The 20,714-nt window shown below is 31.3% G+C and overlaps 2 protein-coding genes across 2 annotated transcripts; one reads left to right on the top strand and one right to left on the bottom strand.

Moving 5' to 3' along the window:
- Positions 1–16,776: 16,776 nt before the first annotated feature.
- LOC131629653 (3-ketoacyl-CoA synthase 19-like) lies at positions 16,777–18,537 on the bottom strand. Its single transcript, XM_058900437.1, has one exon. The coding sequence runs from the start codon at positions 18,451–18,453 to the stop codon at positions 17,020–17,022; it is 1,434 nt and encodes a 477-aa protein (XP_058756420.1). The 5' UTR covers positions 18,454–18,537; the 3' UTR covers positions 16,777–17,019.
- A 1,291-nt stretch (positions 18,538–19,828) lies between these two features.
- LOC131629641 (uncharacterized) lies at positions 19,829–20,419 on the top strand. The gene is made up of 2 exons (XM_058900426.1): positions 19,829–20,202; positions 20,323–20,419. Exons 1-2 carry the CDS (start codon positions 19,829–19,831, stop codon positions 20,417–20,419), a joined length of 471 nt encoding a protein of 156 aa, XP_058756409.1.
- Positions 20,420–20,714: the final 295 nt, after the last annotated feature.

The raw sequence follows: 20,714 nt of genomic DNA, 5'->3' as shown, positions 1-20,714 counted from the left end.
GAGAAACCTTTGGAGTTATTGGGTTTGAGTGATTCTTATATTGAGAGTTGGAAAGGTTGAGAAACACTTGGGTAGAAAATAAGGTTTGTTCTTTGAGAACTACTAAGACTATTTTTTTTGTAACTCATCTATAATTTTTTGTAACAACTTTATGATTATAGTGAATTGGAGAGTTGCTTTCTCCCTTAGAGTAGATCGTTTGATCGAACTGGGTAAACACACCTTCATCTTTTTCTCGCCTTATTCTATTATATTATCTGTATACGAATTATAATTGTTGTAGACCATTTATTTTGGTTGCTACTATTCTTTACCTCACAAATTAATATTAAATTTTGTTGTAATTCAAAACAAGATTCACCAAAGTATGTAATGATAGCAAATCATTATATATATATTTTTCCCATGCTTACAAGTAAATTGACTAGATTATTTAGGAAGTTGATTACAATAAGTTAACTCACACACATTGATAGGAATTATATCACATGCTTTCTTCCAATGCTATCTCATATTCTTTGTCCATATTTACAAGCAACAAAAGTACATTATACACCTATATAAATGCATTATACACCTATATAAATGCATTATACACCTATATATACTTATATACATATAGTTATTGTGGTTACTGCCATGTAGATTGCGGTCGTTGCAGCGTTAATTAATTTTTTAGAGCATAAAATATTATACTTTATTGTTTACTTTATATTTCATGTGTCTTCCATTTCGTCTCTAATTTTTCATATATATCTCATTAATAATTTTCCATCACTTCGAAAATCACTAATCTTTTCAAAACATACCTTAAATCTACGATATAAATAAAAGGAAGAGAGATCAAATGCTTTTTGCTAGCAATGTATAATCTCTTGCGGAGAGATGCAGTTCGATGCGGGTTGATGCGGCTGTTGCGGTGTTATGATGTGGTCGTTGCGGTGTTAAGATGTGGTTTTCAATATGGTTTACAATCACACCGCAATTGCGGTCTGATGTGAATGCAGACACTACTACAACTGCAATATTGCAGCCGCATCACATGATGCGGTCAGCAATTTAAAATCATGAGATAATTACAGTCACTACTATAAAATACAGATTTCATAAGTTTGTTTTACTTATTTGAGATATTTTTCTAATTTTCATGTGTCATTAACAACATATTTCTTTTATACTAGTTATAACCCAACATATATTACTACTGATTTTACATTAAATTTAACAACGACTTCTTCATTTAATAATATATATTTTTATAACTCAATCTTCACTCCCCATTCCTTTCTTATTATTGTGTTAGTAGATTTGCTTGGTTCTATAGTTAAATTAGCAAATTTTAAATAGTTTAGAAACTAAATTGAAAAGAGAGTGATAATTGAACAACTAAGTTAATGGTTTTTCAACTTTTGATTTATACAGTATTTAGTTGATCTTTATATGATACCTTCTCATTCAAAGTTCCACTTTTGAATTTACAACATACATAGATGATGAGAGTGTTCATTTTTTTAGGGTGGGATATGTTTGCTTCATTGAATTGATAGTTCTTTTGAAACAAGTTTTCCTTTTTCAAGTTGATGGAACACTAGCAATTAACCCTACTATTTCTTTATGTAGGTAATAATAAAGGATGCAGGTTATCAACCTTTTCTTGAAATGTTTTAACTAAGCTTAGTAGATGAGGCAGATCAGGCATCAGTTTGAAGAAATTGTGTTCACTATACTTGATTATTATTCTTCCTTCAAGAAACTAGAGAGAAATGAAAAAAATGATTTTATATACAGTTGTTTTTAGAATTTGTTGTAATTTCTTAAACAATGATAGAACTAATATGTTTTATATGTATTTTACTGATGAATATTTATTATATTTAAAAACGTATCATTCAACGTATTGATGATTTTAATTTTGTTAAATTATGAAAAAAAATTGGTGAAATATTTATGTAATTTAGTTATTGAAACATCAATATATTAGTGACGAATTAATTTTGTACCCACTTGTGACGGAATAGAAATTCCCTCACTATATTTTGTGACTCCGATATTCACTACAAATTTGTGCACATTCTTAAATCAGTTACTAAATTAGTTTGTGACAGAATTTTATGAATTTGTGACGGAAAGCTACCCTCTCTAAATTTGATATATTTTTTTTTAGTAGTAGTGTTAACAATTGCGGATCGTGGAAATCAACATTTTACATTGCAGAGTTAGTGCCACTACAGCAGCTATTTCACAAAGAATTTGTACCAAATAGCATAATATGGAACACTAGCGGTTTATCCTGACTAGCGGGACACCCGTGCTATCGCACGGGACCGTTTGGATTTAATATTACGTGGATAAGATCTATCTTATAAAGTTATTCCGTATATATTTAAACAATACACATATTAATTGGATAACTATCGGAATAAAAATTAAACATGTAGTATGTTAAATAATAGTTAATGATGTAAGAGTTAATAATACATCCAAATTTTAGCTATTTAACTAAAACAATAATTACACGTCGCAATATGTCATTTGTCAGTTTTTAAATTTGTTTTACGGGTCATAAACATTCACATAATCACAAATATAAACAAAAAATATGTAGCATCCTTTATGCATTGATTAAAGTAATATAGCAACACTATACTTATTTGATCTAACATAAAAATACTTAGAACCCGTTTGTAAAAACACTTATTTGATCCAAAGTTGGGTAAAATAATTTTATAAAAATAATTAATAGATTTTTCTTGTTTATTAAAATATTTGTAACTTGTTTCCGTTTATAAAAATAATTGTATTACCAATATACTTTTTCGCTTTTATAAAAATATTTTTAATTTATTCACGTTTATAAATATAATTGTATTAATAGTAGACTTTTCCCGTTTATAAAGTTATTTGCAATTTATTTTTGTTTATAAAAATAATTGTATCAACAATAGTCTTTTTTCGTTTATAAAAAAAATTGTATCAACAATATACTATTTTTGTTTATAAAAATATTTGTAACTTATTCCCGTTTATTAAATCAATTGTATCAATAGTTGACTATTCCCGTTTATGCAAATATATGTAATTTATTCCGGTTTATAAAATCAACTGTATCAACATTAGACTTTTACTTTTTCCCATTTAGAAAAATATTTATAATTTATTCCCTTTTATAAAATCAATTGTATCAACAATAGCTTTTTTTTTCCGGTTATAAAAATACTTATAACTTATTCCAGCTTATAAATATAATTGTATCAACAATATTTTTTTTCTAATTTATTAAAATATTTGTAACTTATTTCCCTTTATTAATATAAGTGTATCAACAATAGTATTTTCCCTTTTATAAAATACTAGTGTGATACCCGTGCATGCGCACGGGTACGTGTTGGTGTCGTGTCATTTGGGTCAATTAATAGTTATTTGTCTACCTAAAATTTTTGTAAATATTTTTGAGGGTTTGATAAATATTTCTTTGAATATATTTGGATTATGCATACCTATTAAGCTTCCATTTTTTTTGAATTGTATTTAATCCTGGTAATAATAATTTATTGTGTAAAATATTAGTTTGTGTACCAAAAATGTAAATATGTTGTATTTATACTATTTAATAAAATGGAATGCATAAGGTACTACATGATGAAGGGTTCATGCATCACAAATATATCACGTGCGTTATAATTGTTAAATAATATATTTAATGAATCCCAACAGTTATAGAAAGTTTTTGGAAACATAATAGGATACCAAGAGTCAGTAGTGGTACACTGCATTTTGTCTCTTTTGTTTACAGACTTTAGAAGTACTTTCGAAATAGAAGGTTCCTAGGTTGTTTGTCATTTTCGAACCGTTTTGCTTACTGCTTCGCAGAGCACAACAATGGCGAGGTCCGATCGCAAAGTTGAAGATGAGAGGTACTTCTATGGTGTTTTTTCCATTTCTAACCGTGACACTTCGTCTTTCTTCTTGCATGTGTGTTTTGGTTCTCGATTTTGTTATTCCCGTTAGTTTTAGAAGGTCTGTAATATATAATCGGTATTAGAATATGGTAGTTGTTCATGCATTGTTTTTTATGGTACCCATTTGTGTGCTGGGTGTTGTGTTTTATAATAGGTATTAGAATCTGGTAGTTGTTCATGCATTGTTTTTGTTTGGTACCCATTTTATGTGGTTTTGTTGTTTTGTAGATTTACCGATTATCCAGTTGCTTGAACCACATTGCTAATAATGTTTGGTATGCATGCAGTTGCTCATCTAAGAAGGTTGTCAGTATGTATGATTCCAAATTAAAAGAACTATATGTTGACTACCTTTATTATGAGGAAGAGCATGAGGAGAAGACTGGGAAGAGGTCTAAGTCGATCTCCTTTGAAGATTTTTGCTCTATTGTGGAACATGTTTGTGTTGATAATACTAAGGATGGCGGTGATGACATCGCAATGAATAATGAAGGAGAAGCTGTTGTTGTTGTTGGCAAATTAGACGTCCATACATCCGCACCTGGTGATTTCAACTGGTAAATCATTTTAAATTAGTGAGTTTTGAATTTAAAGGGTTCCTATTTTCTTTGTTTTTGTATGTTTTGATATTGTATTTATGTTATCGTGATTGTTTTTCATATGTAGTTGTTTTGAAGCCGATGGCGGGCAGGGAAGTGGTGAGACTGTTGTCGGAGAGGGTTTAAAGGCCAAATCGAGGAAGGCTAAATTTGTGTAAGTATTCTGTTTTAGGACATTTATTTTGTTTATTTGAAAGACCGTCGTTAATGTTTTTGATGATACTCCAGATATGTTAGCTCAGAAGAGGAGTATGAAGGTCTGTTTGAAAAATATAGTGTAAATTAGATGAAAGTTGTCAAATTATTGAAGGATCCTTGTGTCGATGACCGTAGCTCTGATTCGGAGAGTGATGAGTTAGGGGATGAAGGATATGATTTTTACCACAGTTGGAAGGTTGAGGTTAAAGACGGACAGAGCATGCAGACTAATGTGTAGGAAATACTTTAGTACTGTGAGTTTATATGTGTTATGATATAATTGATACGGTCAATGATTTTACAATTATATGTTTTCGTTGCAGTCTTTTCCTGCATTTGTTTCAAAACACTATCTGCTGTGGAATCAAAGAGGCATTCAGCTTATAGATGAAGATACTCGGAGGAGTTATTATGTGGAGATTGACTGGCCAATGCGAAACGAAAAGGCATTTAAGAGGGAAAATTTTATGGCTGGAGGAGGCACGAGTATGTGAAGAATAGGGATGTCTGAACTGGAGATACCTTGTGGTTCACCATAGAGAATCCTCCGAGACGGCTATATGTTACGTTGGTCAAGGGGTAGGGTGTTTTGGATTTGGACTTGTAATATTGACTGTGTTTAGTTTTTTGGTAATATGTATGGCCTGAACAGTATGGTTGGTTTTATAGTTGTTCATTTTTGGTGTGATACAGGGGAAGTTTATGTTTTTTTTATCTTCCCGTGAACAATCATATAACAATTGTGAATGAAGTCGTGCGTCCGCACGGGTACCTTTTGTGGCCGTGTTATTTTGTTCAACATAGATATTGTTGCAGAGGTAAATGTCCTAAAAACAGATGCGTAAAATATAGAAATTTCTTTTGAATAGGTTGGGTTAAAGTTTGAGATATTTTGATCAATAAACATTATTTTGCTGTTAATATTCAATATTTCGATCAGTAACTTCATGTTCCCGTTAATATTCAATATTTTGATAAGTAATTCATGTTCTCGTTAATATTGAATATTTTATTCAGTAACTTCATGTTTCCTTTAATATTCAGTATTTTGATCAGTAACTTCATGTTCTCGCTAATAATCATTATTTTGATAAGTAACTTCGTATTCCCGTTAATATTCTAAATTTGTTCCCGTTAATATTCAATATTTTGATCAGTAACTTCATGTTCCTATTAATATTCATTACTTTGATCAATAACTCCATGTTCCTGTTAATATTCATTATTTTGATCAATAACTTCGTGTTCCAGTTAATATTGAAAAAATTTATCAGTAACTTAATGTTTATGTTAATATTCAAAAAAATTTCTGTAACTTTATGTTCTCGTTCATATTCAATATTTTGTCAATAACACCCGTGTTCCCGCTAGTATTAATTATTTTTATCAGTAACTTCGTGTTCCCGTTAATATTCAAACTTTGTTGCCGTTAATATTCAAATTTTGGAACACTAACTTAATGTTTCTGATAATATTCAAAATTTTGATCAGTAACTTCGTGTTCTCGTTAATATTTAATATTATAATCAATAACTTCGTGCTCCCTTTAATATTCAATATTTTGAATATTAACGGGATACTCGTGCATTCGCACGGGTACCTGTGTTGTAATATTTAAAAAAATTATGAATATTTTTATAAAGTTATTCTTGGTGTTAATATCAATACCAATATACGTATCATATGAGTACCCATGTGTATTCGTACTATATTATTTCGTATTTGGATGAAATTGACCCATTAAAATCAATTATTTTATATATATATATATATATATATATATATATATATATATATATATATATATATATATATATATATATATATATATATATATATATATAGACACAATAATAACTAATTTATTAACTTACTAAATAAATTAGACACGTATTTTTAAAAATTAAATTTAACTAAAAAATAATAATTAATAAAATTTGATGGTTTATTAATTATTTACAACTTTGAGTATGAGTTTTATTTTTTTCTTAAAATAAATTTTTTGGTTAATTTTAATGATTTATTAATTATTTATTCCTCTAATTGTAAAAATCAGTGTAGAATAACGATTTCCAATTAAAATTTTCAATTGAAAGGCACTGATTTGAGTAAAAAACTTACCTTAAGTTGTAATTATCTTCTTCCTTAAATAGCCTGCATATATACCTAATCTTTTATACTATTTTAAATTTCTAAAAATACAAAGGATATTTTGTTGTTGCATCAGGAGGTTCTTCTTCTAGAAATATATTTTTCTAAACTACTTTAAACATACTCTTAAATCATTATATAAATTCCATTCAACTCTACACAAATTTATCCAACAATATATAAAACATGTTAAAGAATAGTCTTCTTCCATTGGATCCAAATTTCTTACTGATGCATATGTTTCTAGGCATTTACAAATAAAATTATAATTGATAGCTAGCAAAGAAAGCAGAGTCTTCTTAATTCCACCTCAAGATATATTAATTGCAAGAGGTGGTTATATTGAAAAAAGGGTAACATAGACTTAAACATTCATGCCACAAAACTCATCCAGCAATACAAAGATCGTATCACAATCGAGACCCATGCAGGAAGTATTGTTCAGTGGACCATTAAGGAAACATAAAATTATGTTGATAGTGCATACTCTTCCAAGTATAACCTCGTAAAGATTAATCAAGGACGAGTAACACGAGACTGTACCGAGCTACTACTCGTGCTTCCTTGACCAAGCTAGAAGTTGGAAGCAAGAGCTCTGCTTGTGGAAAAGAATTGTTGGATGGAAAGTCTAGCAGCAAATTCTGATCAGTACTCTCGTCGACAAAGATGTTAGAGTCGTCTGCAATTTCTTTGCCATCACTGATGCTAGAGCCATCTAAAATTTCTTTGCCGGCACTGCTAGCTTTTATGATGACCCTTTTGGGACTCCTCATTGTTGCCTTTTATTCAGAAATTCGCAAGATGAACGATTATTTGGTAAATTGTAAACAGGTCTAGTTAACAATGGATAGCAAAAACGTGACTTACATTGATGTGTTTTGAAGTAAAATCTTAACGTATATTCAGCATTTTGTATTATCGGTATTGTAATATTGATCAGTAACTTCGAGAGTAGTAGAGTGAGTTACGTGATAATAAAAAGCATGAGAAAAGAGAGACAAACACCACACGAGGGAGAGATCCCTGGAATAGTGTTTAATCGATTGTTTATGGCAGTCAGGTCTTTTGAGGGGCTCTAATAAGCATGAGTGCTCTCCCCGACACACGCGTAATAGCTTTTTTGATATACCTAGGAATATGATCAACCCAAAATCTGATTCATGATACGAATAAATCTAAGAAACTTAAACTGAACTTCAAATTTTCAAGAATTTTATAGCAGTAATAAGGAGGTGCTTTAGAAAGAGTCCGGGAGAAGAATTGTGATGCAATCAAGAACTGGCATCTGCAGTAGCCTTTTTCAACTTTTGTTTCTCCCTCTTTTTCTTGTTTTTTAAAGCATTCTTGCTCAGTGTTTTGAAGTAATCAACCATTAGCAGTTAAAAACTAAATATAAATCATAAGTAACTTCAAACTATGAAAGGGAGGGATAGGTACTTACTCGGCCGAGCTCTCTCCTAACAACTGCAAATACAAATCAATTTTGGCATTCATTAGAACATTAATTAAAATGCAAATTCATTCAAGAATTCAAGAGAATGTGCTTAAACGTGTATATAGCAGATCATATTTCGTTAGCACTATTAAGAGAAGAAGTACTTCATAACTATATACAAGGTATGCCATGCAAATGTATAGTTTATATTTATATTGATAATTTAAAGACAATTCTGTCTGCAGTCTTTTTAGTTAACTATTTTCCTGGACCGTCGTCATTTAATTTTTTTCGTCTTGAATTGATTATTTATGTTACATTTTGTTTGCACCGTAAAACATATGTATAGCCTCTAAAACCTTGATAATAAAGGTCTATTCACATTATCAAATATCAAAGTAATTAACCTCCTCAAGTTGCAAAGTAGCTCAGACAGTTAATTTGACTGTGCTGTTGGGATTAGATCTTAACACTTGATAGCAATAATCCGAGGAAACCATCAAACTTTAAGGACTAAAAGTGTAAATTATCATAACTTAAAAGGCTAACAGTGCAACAAAATTTTAACATAAAATACCAAATCTGAAAGAACAAAATTAAGGGACCAATTTGGAAAAATGTTAAACTTAAAGGACCATGGACGTGATTTGCCTAATTTAAAATAGAAACAATTACAGTTTATTGATTTGGTGAATGTTTACCTCTTCCTTAATAACAGCTGCAGTCATAGCATGCGGTGGACGATAGGCGATAGGTTTTTGTGCAGTATGATTGGCAGAAGAGACTTTTGCAGATGCCTGGGCTGGTTTTCGTCCGTGACCTGCAAAAATTTCATGGGCTTCAAGCCTCAAAGAACAGACGATAAAAGTCATTACAAAATGAAATATTAGAATAAGCATGCCAAATAGTGTGATGGTTTTTTATCTTCAAGTTTGATAGAGTCCAGTGACTTGATTAGTTTAGTGATAGCACCAAACTTACTTGATGATAGTACTGGAAGAATCCAGCTTACTCCCCATCGATTTGTACCGTAATGCAACGGGAAGCATCACAAGCATTTAAGTTCCAGTGAAGGGATTTACTTGGATCAAACCATAGCTCGATAGACTGTTTTGGTGCATCAGTAGTCCGTTTTAATGTACCTGAATGCATGGATTAGTGTTCCAACATCCTACAGGCTAATCGAACGACACTGCATTTTTCCATTCATCCATTTAAGAACCTGCAACACCATTATGATATTACGAAAATTACGGCATCAATTCATAAGTGAAAAAGACACTAATATATAATTTTGGCCTACCATTATACAGAGAACCAATGCTAAAGTATATAGAACTTTCCTAATCGACAGTGAAACCAATTATTTATACTCATAAATGATTTCACCTTGTGAATCACATAGAGTTATCAAGAAAGGATAATAGAACTTATCTTTCAATAGAAAGGAATAACTGTCAGCAGTATACATAGAGCACTCAAAAAGGTCATGTTCAGTACCCTTTTAAAAAATTCAATCTTATAGAGATACATGCGGTGCAGGAACAACAACATGTATGTCACCACCCTGGAAAAAAAATTCAAATCAAACATACAACAAACCAAAAACAATGTACGAAAAAACAACAAAAGAAATCACTTCATTACCGATACATCAACAAAAATCATCTCAAAATGCTCCCTGTTGTTCGAAACAACTCTCCATTTGTGGTGCACACGAACAGAAACTTTCCAAAGTTCTTTGGTGTCATTGATGTCACATATTTTTGCTAATGGTCTTGCCATATTGAACACTGGTATGATACTGCAGAAAAGTGTAGCTAACTAATACTATAAATAACAAAACCATGTAGGAGTTACAAACTCTTCATTACACTCTTCATTACACTCTTCATTACATAACCATAACCGATGTTGAAGCTGAATGGAAAGAAGCATATAAAGTCCTCATTAAGTTCTGCTTGTAACACATAATAATGGAGCATAGAAGATGCATGGACAAACTTAACTTAATGTCAATTATGTGAGACATCAATAGTGGAATATGGAACAACATACCTTCATAAATCATCAAAATTACACATGGCGCATCAAGAAGAAACAATTTCTACTCTCAGACTAAGCCACTTGGCAGCGCCACAGAGAAAGTTCAAAAAGATAGAATTTTCTTATATTATAGATTTGTAATTTATTTCCGTTTATAAAATAAGTTAACGGTAAACTTTTCTCCGTTTATAAAATATAAAATATTTGTAACTTATTCAAATTTATAAAATATTTGTAACTTATTTGAAAATATTTGTAACTTAATCATTCGTTTAGAAATATTTGTATCAAGAATAAATTTTTCCCTTTATAAAAATATTTGCATCAAAAATAGATCTTTTTCGTTTATAAAAATATTTATATCTAAGATACATCAGCAATATTATGATAAAATAATTTTTTTAACTTCTAAATTATAAAAAATTTAGTTTAAATGCGTAATTTGGGCTGAAAAAAAGAAGAGAAGTTGCTACTAATTTATCAATATCTATTCAAAGTAAAACGTACGCAAGAGCAAATAATTACATTTCATTATACTTATCAATAATAAATGTTATCTTTTCACATTATATTATTTTTGTATTAACTTATATTGTGTATAAAAATAATTTTATATATATATATATATATATATATATATATATATATATATATATATATATATATATATATATATATATATATATATATATATGAACTATTAAATTGAATTTTTCCAACGATGCAAATGTACGGTGATAATGAAATTCTTGTCTAATAAACATTACATTAGCATCAGAATAGTTATGGTTCAAATAAATGGTTATATGGAAAAATTTAAATTTCCTCGATAAATGAATAAAATATTTATGGTAATAATAAGGGATATGTACAAATATCATAAAATGATTGATTTATGCATAGAAAAAGTATAACGTGGGAATTTTAATTTATTGTATAGTCATAAAATGGTTTCCAATTTAATAATAAAATTTTATAAAGTCTACCATAAATGTAATGTAACCATAATTATTGTAATTATTTAATTTCCTTTAACATATATAAAAATAAAGGTGAATTCTTATTTACCCAACTGAAAAAGTTGGGTAAGGTTACCTTTAGTGTAAAATGCATTGAAAACATCAAACAATAATTCTATATAATAAATAATTAAATACATAAAAATTAAATGGTGTCATTTGATTGGTGGAAGGTACACTACCCATCTTTTTGTGATGGGTAGAGAAGTTGTCCTCAAAAATAAAAATATGAATAGAAATAAAAATTGAATCCACTGTCTTAGTTTTAAGTCTTTTCGTCTTCTCATATGATCTTTTAAATTAAATTGCTTTAAACAACGAAAAATTAAATTTATATTGAAAAGTGAGAAAGATAACATTAATAGCTATAGAAATTTCTATTTTTTATTGTTTCAAATCATAATGAGTTAACTTTTTTTTCTTCTTATATTATGTCATAATATTAGATAAAATTTGTTTATCACATTGGTTTAAATAAATATTTTATAAGAAAAATCATAACTAATTGAATGAATCAACTTTTATAGTACCAAAACTATCTTGGCAAATTTTTATCGTCCCGTGTTTTTTTATCAAAAACAAAAATTTGTAATTTTTTTGTATAACTAATTATATTTTATAAGAAAATAAGATTATTATTGTCGTTCAATTAAGTTTCCCTTTCTCATAAATACTTTTTTGTTTTTATAAATATCAAAAAATTATTTTTTTTAAGTCAACAAAATATATATTAAAAGATAAATTAATTATTGAAGGAGAGATCATAAAATAATCTATTATTAAAAGATATATCACATTAATTATTGCAAAACAATATATTAAATTCAACGTTTTTTAAATTAACATTATCTCGATTATTTAAAATAATTTGAATTCAAAATTAAATCAATATTTTTATTTATTTATTAGATTTAAAATAAAAATGAATTATCTTAATTAGAAGGATTTAGGTCAATTTTTATTTCATGTATTCCATTTTGAATCTTTATAGAACCTACTATTTATTTGGAATATATTGGAATGCATACAGTCAGCAAATAATAGCTATAATCTTTTTCGTAGAATGCAGAGAAATAGTAAGTTATTAATTCCAATTATATAGACATTAGTAATTTATTTAAAACCCGTCAAAAAAAATTATCTATTCAAAAGTAAAGATATTCTAGGATTTATACATAATTAATTAATATAACTATATAAATAAAAAAACAAATAATATAAGACTCAATACTGAAACGAAACATCCTTGTTAAATAAACATAAAATTAAGTAAATAACTTTTTTAATGCTTATAATCAACAGAGTGTTAATGAGATATGCTGCAGTAACGAAACGATTGAAAAAAGGTGAATTAACAAAGGAGTAACAAATGAAGATGGCCTTGTCGGTGAAGTTGAAAATTTTGTTCGAGTTGGAAGCCTTTGTTGCAGAAAAGGTGATTGCTTCAGCTTTTGGATCTGAAATGGTATATTGTAGGGTTTCGGTATGAGATAAATGTGAAGAGATTATATTGCAGGCCGAAAAAATCAAATATTGTTGTGAAGGAAAAGAAATATTGCCAAATATTATTCAAATATATTGATAATATATTGATAACTATCCAAAATCAAACCGTGGTAAAAATAATACCATTATCTTAATAATTATCTTAAGAACATAGGAACAGAAGAAAAAAATGAAAAAAAAAGAATCATCAAAACGAAAACAATAACCAACAACATCAATGAACCCCCTATCAATATTGTGCTTATCACTATTTATGTAAATCTGTTCTCCTTTCTTAGAGGAGCTTCAAAGCTAATTTTTTTTCCAGATGCTATAGTTGCTGTATTTTTGTATTTTGTTTTAGGGAGACTTTGTTGCGATGGACAAATCCCAATCTATTAACACGAAACAAAAAACATAAATAAGATCTGAGAACTGGGGTGAAACCAATTGCATGAAAACAATTTTTTTGCAATGAAATAGGAATATTTTAAACGTGTAAAAGGATGAACAATGAAGAAGAATATATAAACAACAACATTAACACAAGACATCGTAACGAAAAACAGAAAACAAATGAAGTTATTAAGATCTGAGGTAAAATCTATTGTAGAAAAATAAAATCTCTTGGTGAGATTATACTTAGTGGTGTGCAAAAGAAGAAATTGGTGATATGATGTTCATTACCTAGAAAGACCATTTTTATAGTGGTGGTATCAGATGACGTTGGAAAACAAAAAGTTGAAATATTCACATGGGAAAGAGAAAGCATGTGTGGAAAGTTGATATGAAGCATGCTTAGAACACAAAGGTTTTACTTTTTACCGGAATGATTAAGGTAAATGAATGGGTTTAAAAAAACGTGAAAGAGTGTATGTGGGAAACCAATGGACCAATGAAAATTAATTAAAATCTTCAAATAATTAAATAAAATTTATTAAATAAATGAAATGCATTGGGCAACATAAAACGTGTTGCAAGTTTTTTCATATTCCAATAAAAAACTTTAATTAATTAGGGTGGTCAAATACAAAACAAATCATGTTAGTATCTTTAATCATTATTTTTTGTAATTCTCAATGCATGCAATGTGGAATAATAAAAAAAGGAAAAGTGAAGAGTGGGAAAAATTAATCGTGCAGTTTTTTGTAGTGATGTCATGTTAGCAAAATTAAGATTACAATCAACCATATTGTATTTAACAAAAAGACTAAGCTACCCTTAATTATTAGATTAGTTTAAGTTAAACTCAGTTAGGATATACTTGGAAATTCCAGGTACTTTAACTTTTATACATTGTTAATAGATTCTACTATGCAATAGTGTCTTTATATAGCTGGCAATTTCACACCACTTTATTATTCAATTAGGTTAATTAAAATTGAAAATCAAAGTTCCATACTTCTAATTACTTTTTTACTTATGGCTAAATACCTTTTAAATTTTCAAAGGCATTATAAAGAATCATGTCCCCAAAAATTAGTTTGTAATGTATCACATCATTGACTAAGACAATGCTTTATTAAATTTGTATTAATTAATGGGTTAATAGTAATTCATCCCCCCATAAAGTTAACGAATTTTGCTTTTCCCCTTCTCTACCTTTTGGCAACAGTTTTTTTTTAAAAACCGTTGCCAAAACCTGCCTTTGGCAACAGTGGGGGATAAACCGAAACACGCTCATATTACAGGGGGTAAACTACTATTGACCCTTAATTAATTGATTAAGAGCCATGCATCTGACATGATTATCAACTAACTGAGTCCTCATAATGTTTCTTAAATCATGCCTACTTCTACCATACATGAATCACTTACTTCCTTTCACACAACACAAAAATGACTATTTATGATAGTAGTAAAAATGACTATTCGTTGACAAAAATCACTTACTTCCTAGTATGTTTCATCTTGCAGCTGAGTCCAAAGATCTCCACGGGATTAAGGTGGCTAGGCAGGCTCCACCTATTTCTCACATGTTCTTCGCAGATGATAGAATTTTATTTGCTAGAGCTAATGAAGCAGAGGCTGACATAATCCTTTATCTACTCCAGAGGTACCAAAAAGCTTCAGGCCAGGTGGTGAATATTGATAAGTCCAAAGTTTCCTTCAGTGGCAATGTTGGTGAGTATTCAAAGGAGGCTTATCCGTAGGAAACTTGGCTTCAAGTCTGTCAACAGTCACACTAAATACTTGGGGTTGCCGGTGGTTTTTGGGTGATCGAAGAAGGATGTTTTTGCGTTAGTTGTGGATAGAGTGTGGAAAAAAGTTAAGGACTGGAAGGAAGGTTTCTTATCAAAGGCGGGGAAAGAAGTCCTTATTAAAGTCGTGGCGCAAGCGATCTCGACATACATCATGAGTTGCTATAAGATCCCGAATAGTTGTTGTGTGGAGATTGAATCCATGTTGGCTAGGTTTTGGTGGGGAGCAAGGAATGGAGAGAAGAAAATACACTGGATGAGTTGGGATAATATGGCCAATTCCAAAGGAGATGGGGGTATGGGGTTCAAGAGCATTAGGGACTTCAATATGAGCTTACTTGGGAAACAATTCTAGAGACTTTTAAAAGGAGATGGATCACTGATGGAGAGGTTCTTTAAAGGAAGGTACTATCCGAATTGTCATATCTCAGAAGTCAATGTGGGTTTTAACCCAAGACACGCGTGGAGGAGCATTCTCAGTTTGAAAGAATTTATTTTGAAGGGATCGAGGTGGAGGATTGGAAATGGTGAGAGGGTAAGTATTTGGACTGATAACTGGATATCAACGATCTCATGTTTCAAGCCTATTACTCATAATAGTGGTTTATAGCCCGAAATCAAGGTGAGTTCTCTAATAGATGTTGAGTTGGGTTGCTGGAAGTTAGATGTTCTTAAGGAGGTTGGGGAGGTTTTTGACTGGCTGCTGTTGGCTTTCAATAGCAAAGAAGTCAAGCTGGTGCAAGTCGTTTGCTTTGGTTTGTGGAAGGTTTGGCAGTCTAGAAACGCAGTAGTCTTTAAGAACTCCTTTCCGTGTCCGGCGAAAGCAGCAAATGAAGTGTGGGATTCAGCCGCTGAATTTGACCTGAGTATGGTGGCTACTTCGTGTGAGGGGTTGCCTATGCAGGTGGAAGAAGTTCATGGTAATTCTTAGATTATTCAAACGGATGCAGGATGTTTTGAACGGGGGATAGTGGTGCTGGGGTGTGTGATCAAATCCCCAAATGGCGAAATTCTCCTGGCTGCTTCCCAAAGATTTTCGAGTTTTGCCCCACCAAGTACTGCTGAAGGCTTTGGCATCAGACGGGGGCTAAAACTTGCTGCTGAATCTAACCTCCCCAATGTCATTCTCTTTTTTGATGCGCTTAATGTTGTTGATTGTGTTAATGGTGGCGTCTTCGTGGCGGACCTTGAGCCTATTTTTAAAGACTGCCAAGCGCTTTTTAGTTGTTTTAAGTTTGTTGTTGTTATGTATGTTAGAAGAAACCATATTGCAGAGGCCCATAGTTTAGTTAGACTAGATTTTTCTGTTGGATTTCGTACCTGGCTTGGTTATATCCCTCATGTAGAGGAGAATGTTGTATCTTTGGCTGCTATGGCCCTATCTTAATATATCTATGGTCTTTCTATAAAAAAAATAGTAATACTTGATAACAAGTTGAAAGTTCTTTTAATTAAAAGTTAAGCAAAATGATGAAAAGACAAAAAAAAAAAAATTGCATAAAGTTGAAACCAGAAAGTTAAGAACATCAAAGTCTCCTTACAAATTGATTAACATATAGAAAGAAAAAAATGAAAGCCAAGTAGATAAACAAGAAAATTTTACATCATACTAAAATTTTTACCTTAGTAACCTTTTGAATTTCCAACTTTTTCCATTTATGTTCAAACAAACATAACAAACAAAACAAGAGGACTCATAGACCAAATGGGCTCACAACAAAAGTACTAACCAATACTATTTGTACTATACAGTAAATAAAACAAGGTCGTTAAACTCACACAGTTGTACATAAATTTATATGTTTAATCATTATACACCAATATGATAGTATTAAACTTATTAATAATCAATAGCACAACAAACATGGTTCTAATTAACTAACACAATATCATAATAATAATCTTTCTGGATGATGATTTCATTTACTAATCAAGCTTCAATCTGCTATAATCATACCTCCCAAACCCAAGATACTCATCATGAATCCAATCATACTTCTCCTTAAATGGATTACTCACTGATGCTGGAGGATAATTTTCAATGCAATCTTTCCAAACATTCCTATCACATAAATCTCTCATCACTTCCCATACACAAGTATTACACTTCAAACCAGCTCCAAGACTAATCATCAAAACTCTATCACCTTTTTTCAGTCTCTTTTTCGCTTCCATATAACCTAAAGCATACCATATTCCACTAGATGAAGTATTTCCCCAACGATGAAGTGCCATTCTAGATGGTTCAAGATCATATTCATTCAATCTTAAACCCTTCCCAACTCCATCAATAACTGCTTTTCCACCAGGATGAATAGAAAAATGTTCTATTCCAGCTTTCAAATTTATTCCTCCTCCTTCAAACACATTACTACGGCTAAAAAATACCGAAAAAATATTTTTTAACCGAATTTTCTTAATACAGTTGCATAGCAAAACTGTAAAAAACCGTACCAGTTCCCAAACTGGGAGAATCTTCGGAACCACACGCTGCAAGTTTACTGTCAATGCTTTTGCTGCAGATTTTACGAGACTTTTGGTTAGTCGAAAACCTGCAAAACCTTCTTCATCTTCCACTTGTATGCAACAATTGTAAGCTTCATCGTCGGCGCCATTCAGTGTTCTCTCGATGTGTTTCAGTTTCAAGATAGCTTTGTTTTTCAGCTCCGTTTTGTTTGTGAATAGCATAGAACAACCACCTGAACGAAAAAGACAGTTAGATAGCATCATGTTTTTGTCTTTTCCAAGGTACCAATGAGAACCAAGATCTTCTGTGCTAACAACAATTCCTAAGGAGTTTTCATGTGTTTTGAAAAGCTGTTGCACAAGATCAATAGCCACAACACTTGCACTACACCCCATTCCTGCAAGATTGAACACTTTTACATCTTCTCTCATTTTGTATCGGTTTATTATTCTTGATGTGAGTGAAGGTATTGGTGAAAACAATGAAAGATTGACAACAAGAATATCGATTTCAGAAGGAGAGAAACATGTTTTTTTGAAAAGGTTGTCGAGTGTATCGAACATGATTTCATCTATTTCTTGATATGTTTCTTTGAGAGTTGGACATGTTTCTCTTCTTTCAAGAACTATTTTTGGACAGTGAGTGTTTTCACCTATTCCTGAACTAACCATGGCTTTTAAGAGAAACCTGAATTCCTCTAAACCAAGGTTTCTGTTTCTTAGGATTATTCTTACACATGTATCTGTGTCGAGTTTTGTTTCTTCTTTTGGTTTGAAACACTCATAGGCTAACATGTAACATGATTGGTTTCTACGTTTAAGAATCAACTTGAAAAGTTTTGAAATGGAATAGAGAAAAGATAAAAGGCATAAAATCTTCAAGAGATATTCCATGACTTGAAAATTATTTTGAGGAGAATATCTGTGATCTGGTTCAAGTGCATGTATTTCTCTCTATACATGGTTAGTTGGTTACACACTCATTTTGTATTTGCTTTTTGCAAATGGATAGCTTTAAAAAGCTAATTGGTATTTATGTTAGCAACTAAAGTTTAGAAATTAAAATTTAAAAAGCACTCAAAAAATAGCAGTCTCATTAACTAAACCTTTATCTATGTTAATAAAAAAAATTTAAAAATATGTTTAATAAATAATAATAGATATGAAAAATCAATTTAGTCTATTATATTTTTTAGGTTTCTTGGTTTTTTTTTTTTTGTTGTACCACTACCATCGACCATTCGTGAAAACTACGTTCATCGTCTTAGGAGATATAATATTGCTATTCGTGAGTCTTTGGACTCTATGAAAAAGACAATGTTTCTGGTGTTAGGAAGTCAAAAGTGTCAAATGCAAATAGTATAAGAGCATGTTGATTGTTGGAACACGTTTTCTCATGTTTGACAACTTTACTTAAAGTGTCCTTGAAGGGTGTATGTCCCCAAATAAAACCTCCATTCATCACACAAATCGGGAAACTCTGGTCAAGTCCACACATGTATGTTTTCTTCTTACTCATTTGTACACCAAAATATTTGATAGCCAAAGCGTCTATCTTCCTTGCGCTGGATCAGTCACAAATTCACATATTCTACATTTTTGAATATCATGAATATTTGACATTTTTGAAGGCCGATGACAACATGAAATTAATCATCAAAGAACAATTGTGGAGGATTGGATTTCCCAAAACAACCGACATGAAACCGTCGTCTCAACCCGTTAAGACAAAGGGTGCTCCCAAGAAAGTGTAGTCTACGCTAAATGACAATTCGACAACGCGGTCTCCTTCATATTTTGAGCACATCGACAAACGATTTCCGGACTCACCTACTCCAAAATCGCAAAAATCTCAAAAGAGTTCAAACAAAGGAACTCGCATAAGCAAACAGCCTCCAACACTTATTCCACCACAAGTTCCGTAAGTTTCAACGCCTATTCCAACACATATTGCCCCATCAATCCAAGAGGGACAAATTGCTCCAAAAATTCCATTCATTGACGAGATGCCGGTGTTTATGCATAAATACATCAACCGATCGTCAATATGGTGGGGGACAATAATTATGGATTCCGGGCCGTATCGCTTGGTAAGGGAAAGGATGCCCATGAGCTTGTCAGTCATGATCTTATCAAATAATTGGTGAACCATAAAGACTCGTACACGCGAGTATTTGGATAAGAAACGAAATTTGAATTGGTAAACGAGGCTCTTGTTCCTTGGGGTGGCGCTTACGCACTAGTTTCGCATTGGATGAGATTACCGGACATGGGACATCTTATTGCATCTGCATATGACATCGTGTATATTGACTTGATGCGTTATGGTTTTTTGGAAACCTTTTTCCCGCTCCGCACGACACCTCCTACAAATCCAATTGATCGTATTATATGTGTTGGATGGCTCTCCAAATCGCGTCATTTTGTACAAGTTTACTTGAAACCGGGATGCCTCATACCACATACTTCACCGGAATGGGCACTTTATCACACCGACGTTACTGATACGTGGCCTGACCGTTTGGTGGATAGGATGCACGATTTTGAAAAGATGAACAACACCGAGAAGGAATCAAATGCCGAAAAGTCAAGATTAGAACCTCCAATAGATTTAGTCGGTGATAGCTCTTTTAATGTATTTATGTAGTTTCAAAGTGTAGTATATACCCTCTATAACATTGCAATATAATTTTTTTAAGTCTTACATTATGTCATTATGTCTTTATGTGTTTATACATTTTTCCATTTGCAATCTACTGCTAGCTACTGCACTGCTTCTGCTGCAAAAACAAACAGGGAAACTTCCGTAGATGCATCTACGGAAGGTGTTAATTTGAAAAATTATGGGTGTTTACCGTAGATGCATCTGCGGAAAGGGGAATTTTAAAACCCTTCCGTGGATATATCTACGGAACATTCTGTGACAGAGATTGTGTGGTACATAGTCTCCAAAGGCTTCTATAAATTTGGGGTTTCTAGGTTTGCGTTACACACAAACCCTAAACACAAACACAAAAATGTCTCGTATTAGGCCGGATGGATGTCACCGAACATCAATGAAGCGTCCCGATCCTGAACCGGAAAATCGCATAAGGGATGGGCATGTCATTTTCTCTCCCGTCAAACCCCCCTGCCAGTGAAGTTTTGGAATATCC

The sequence above is a fragment of the Vicia villosa genome, unplaced genomic scaffold (assembly GCF_029867415.1).
Source record: "Vicia villosa cultivar HV-30 ecotype Madison, WI unplaced genomic scaffold, Vvil1.0 ctg.000587F_1_1, whole genome shotgun sequence".
Classification (NCBI taxonomy): domain Eukaryota; kingdom Viridiplantae; phylum Streptophyta; class Magnoliopsida; order Fabales; family Fabaceae; genus Vicia; species Vicia villosa.
Note: the sequence above shows the minus strand (reverse complement) of the source record. Positions and strands in the feature narration are given on the sequence as shown.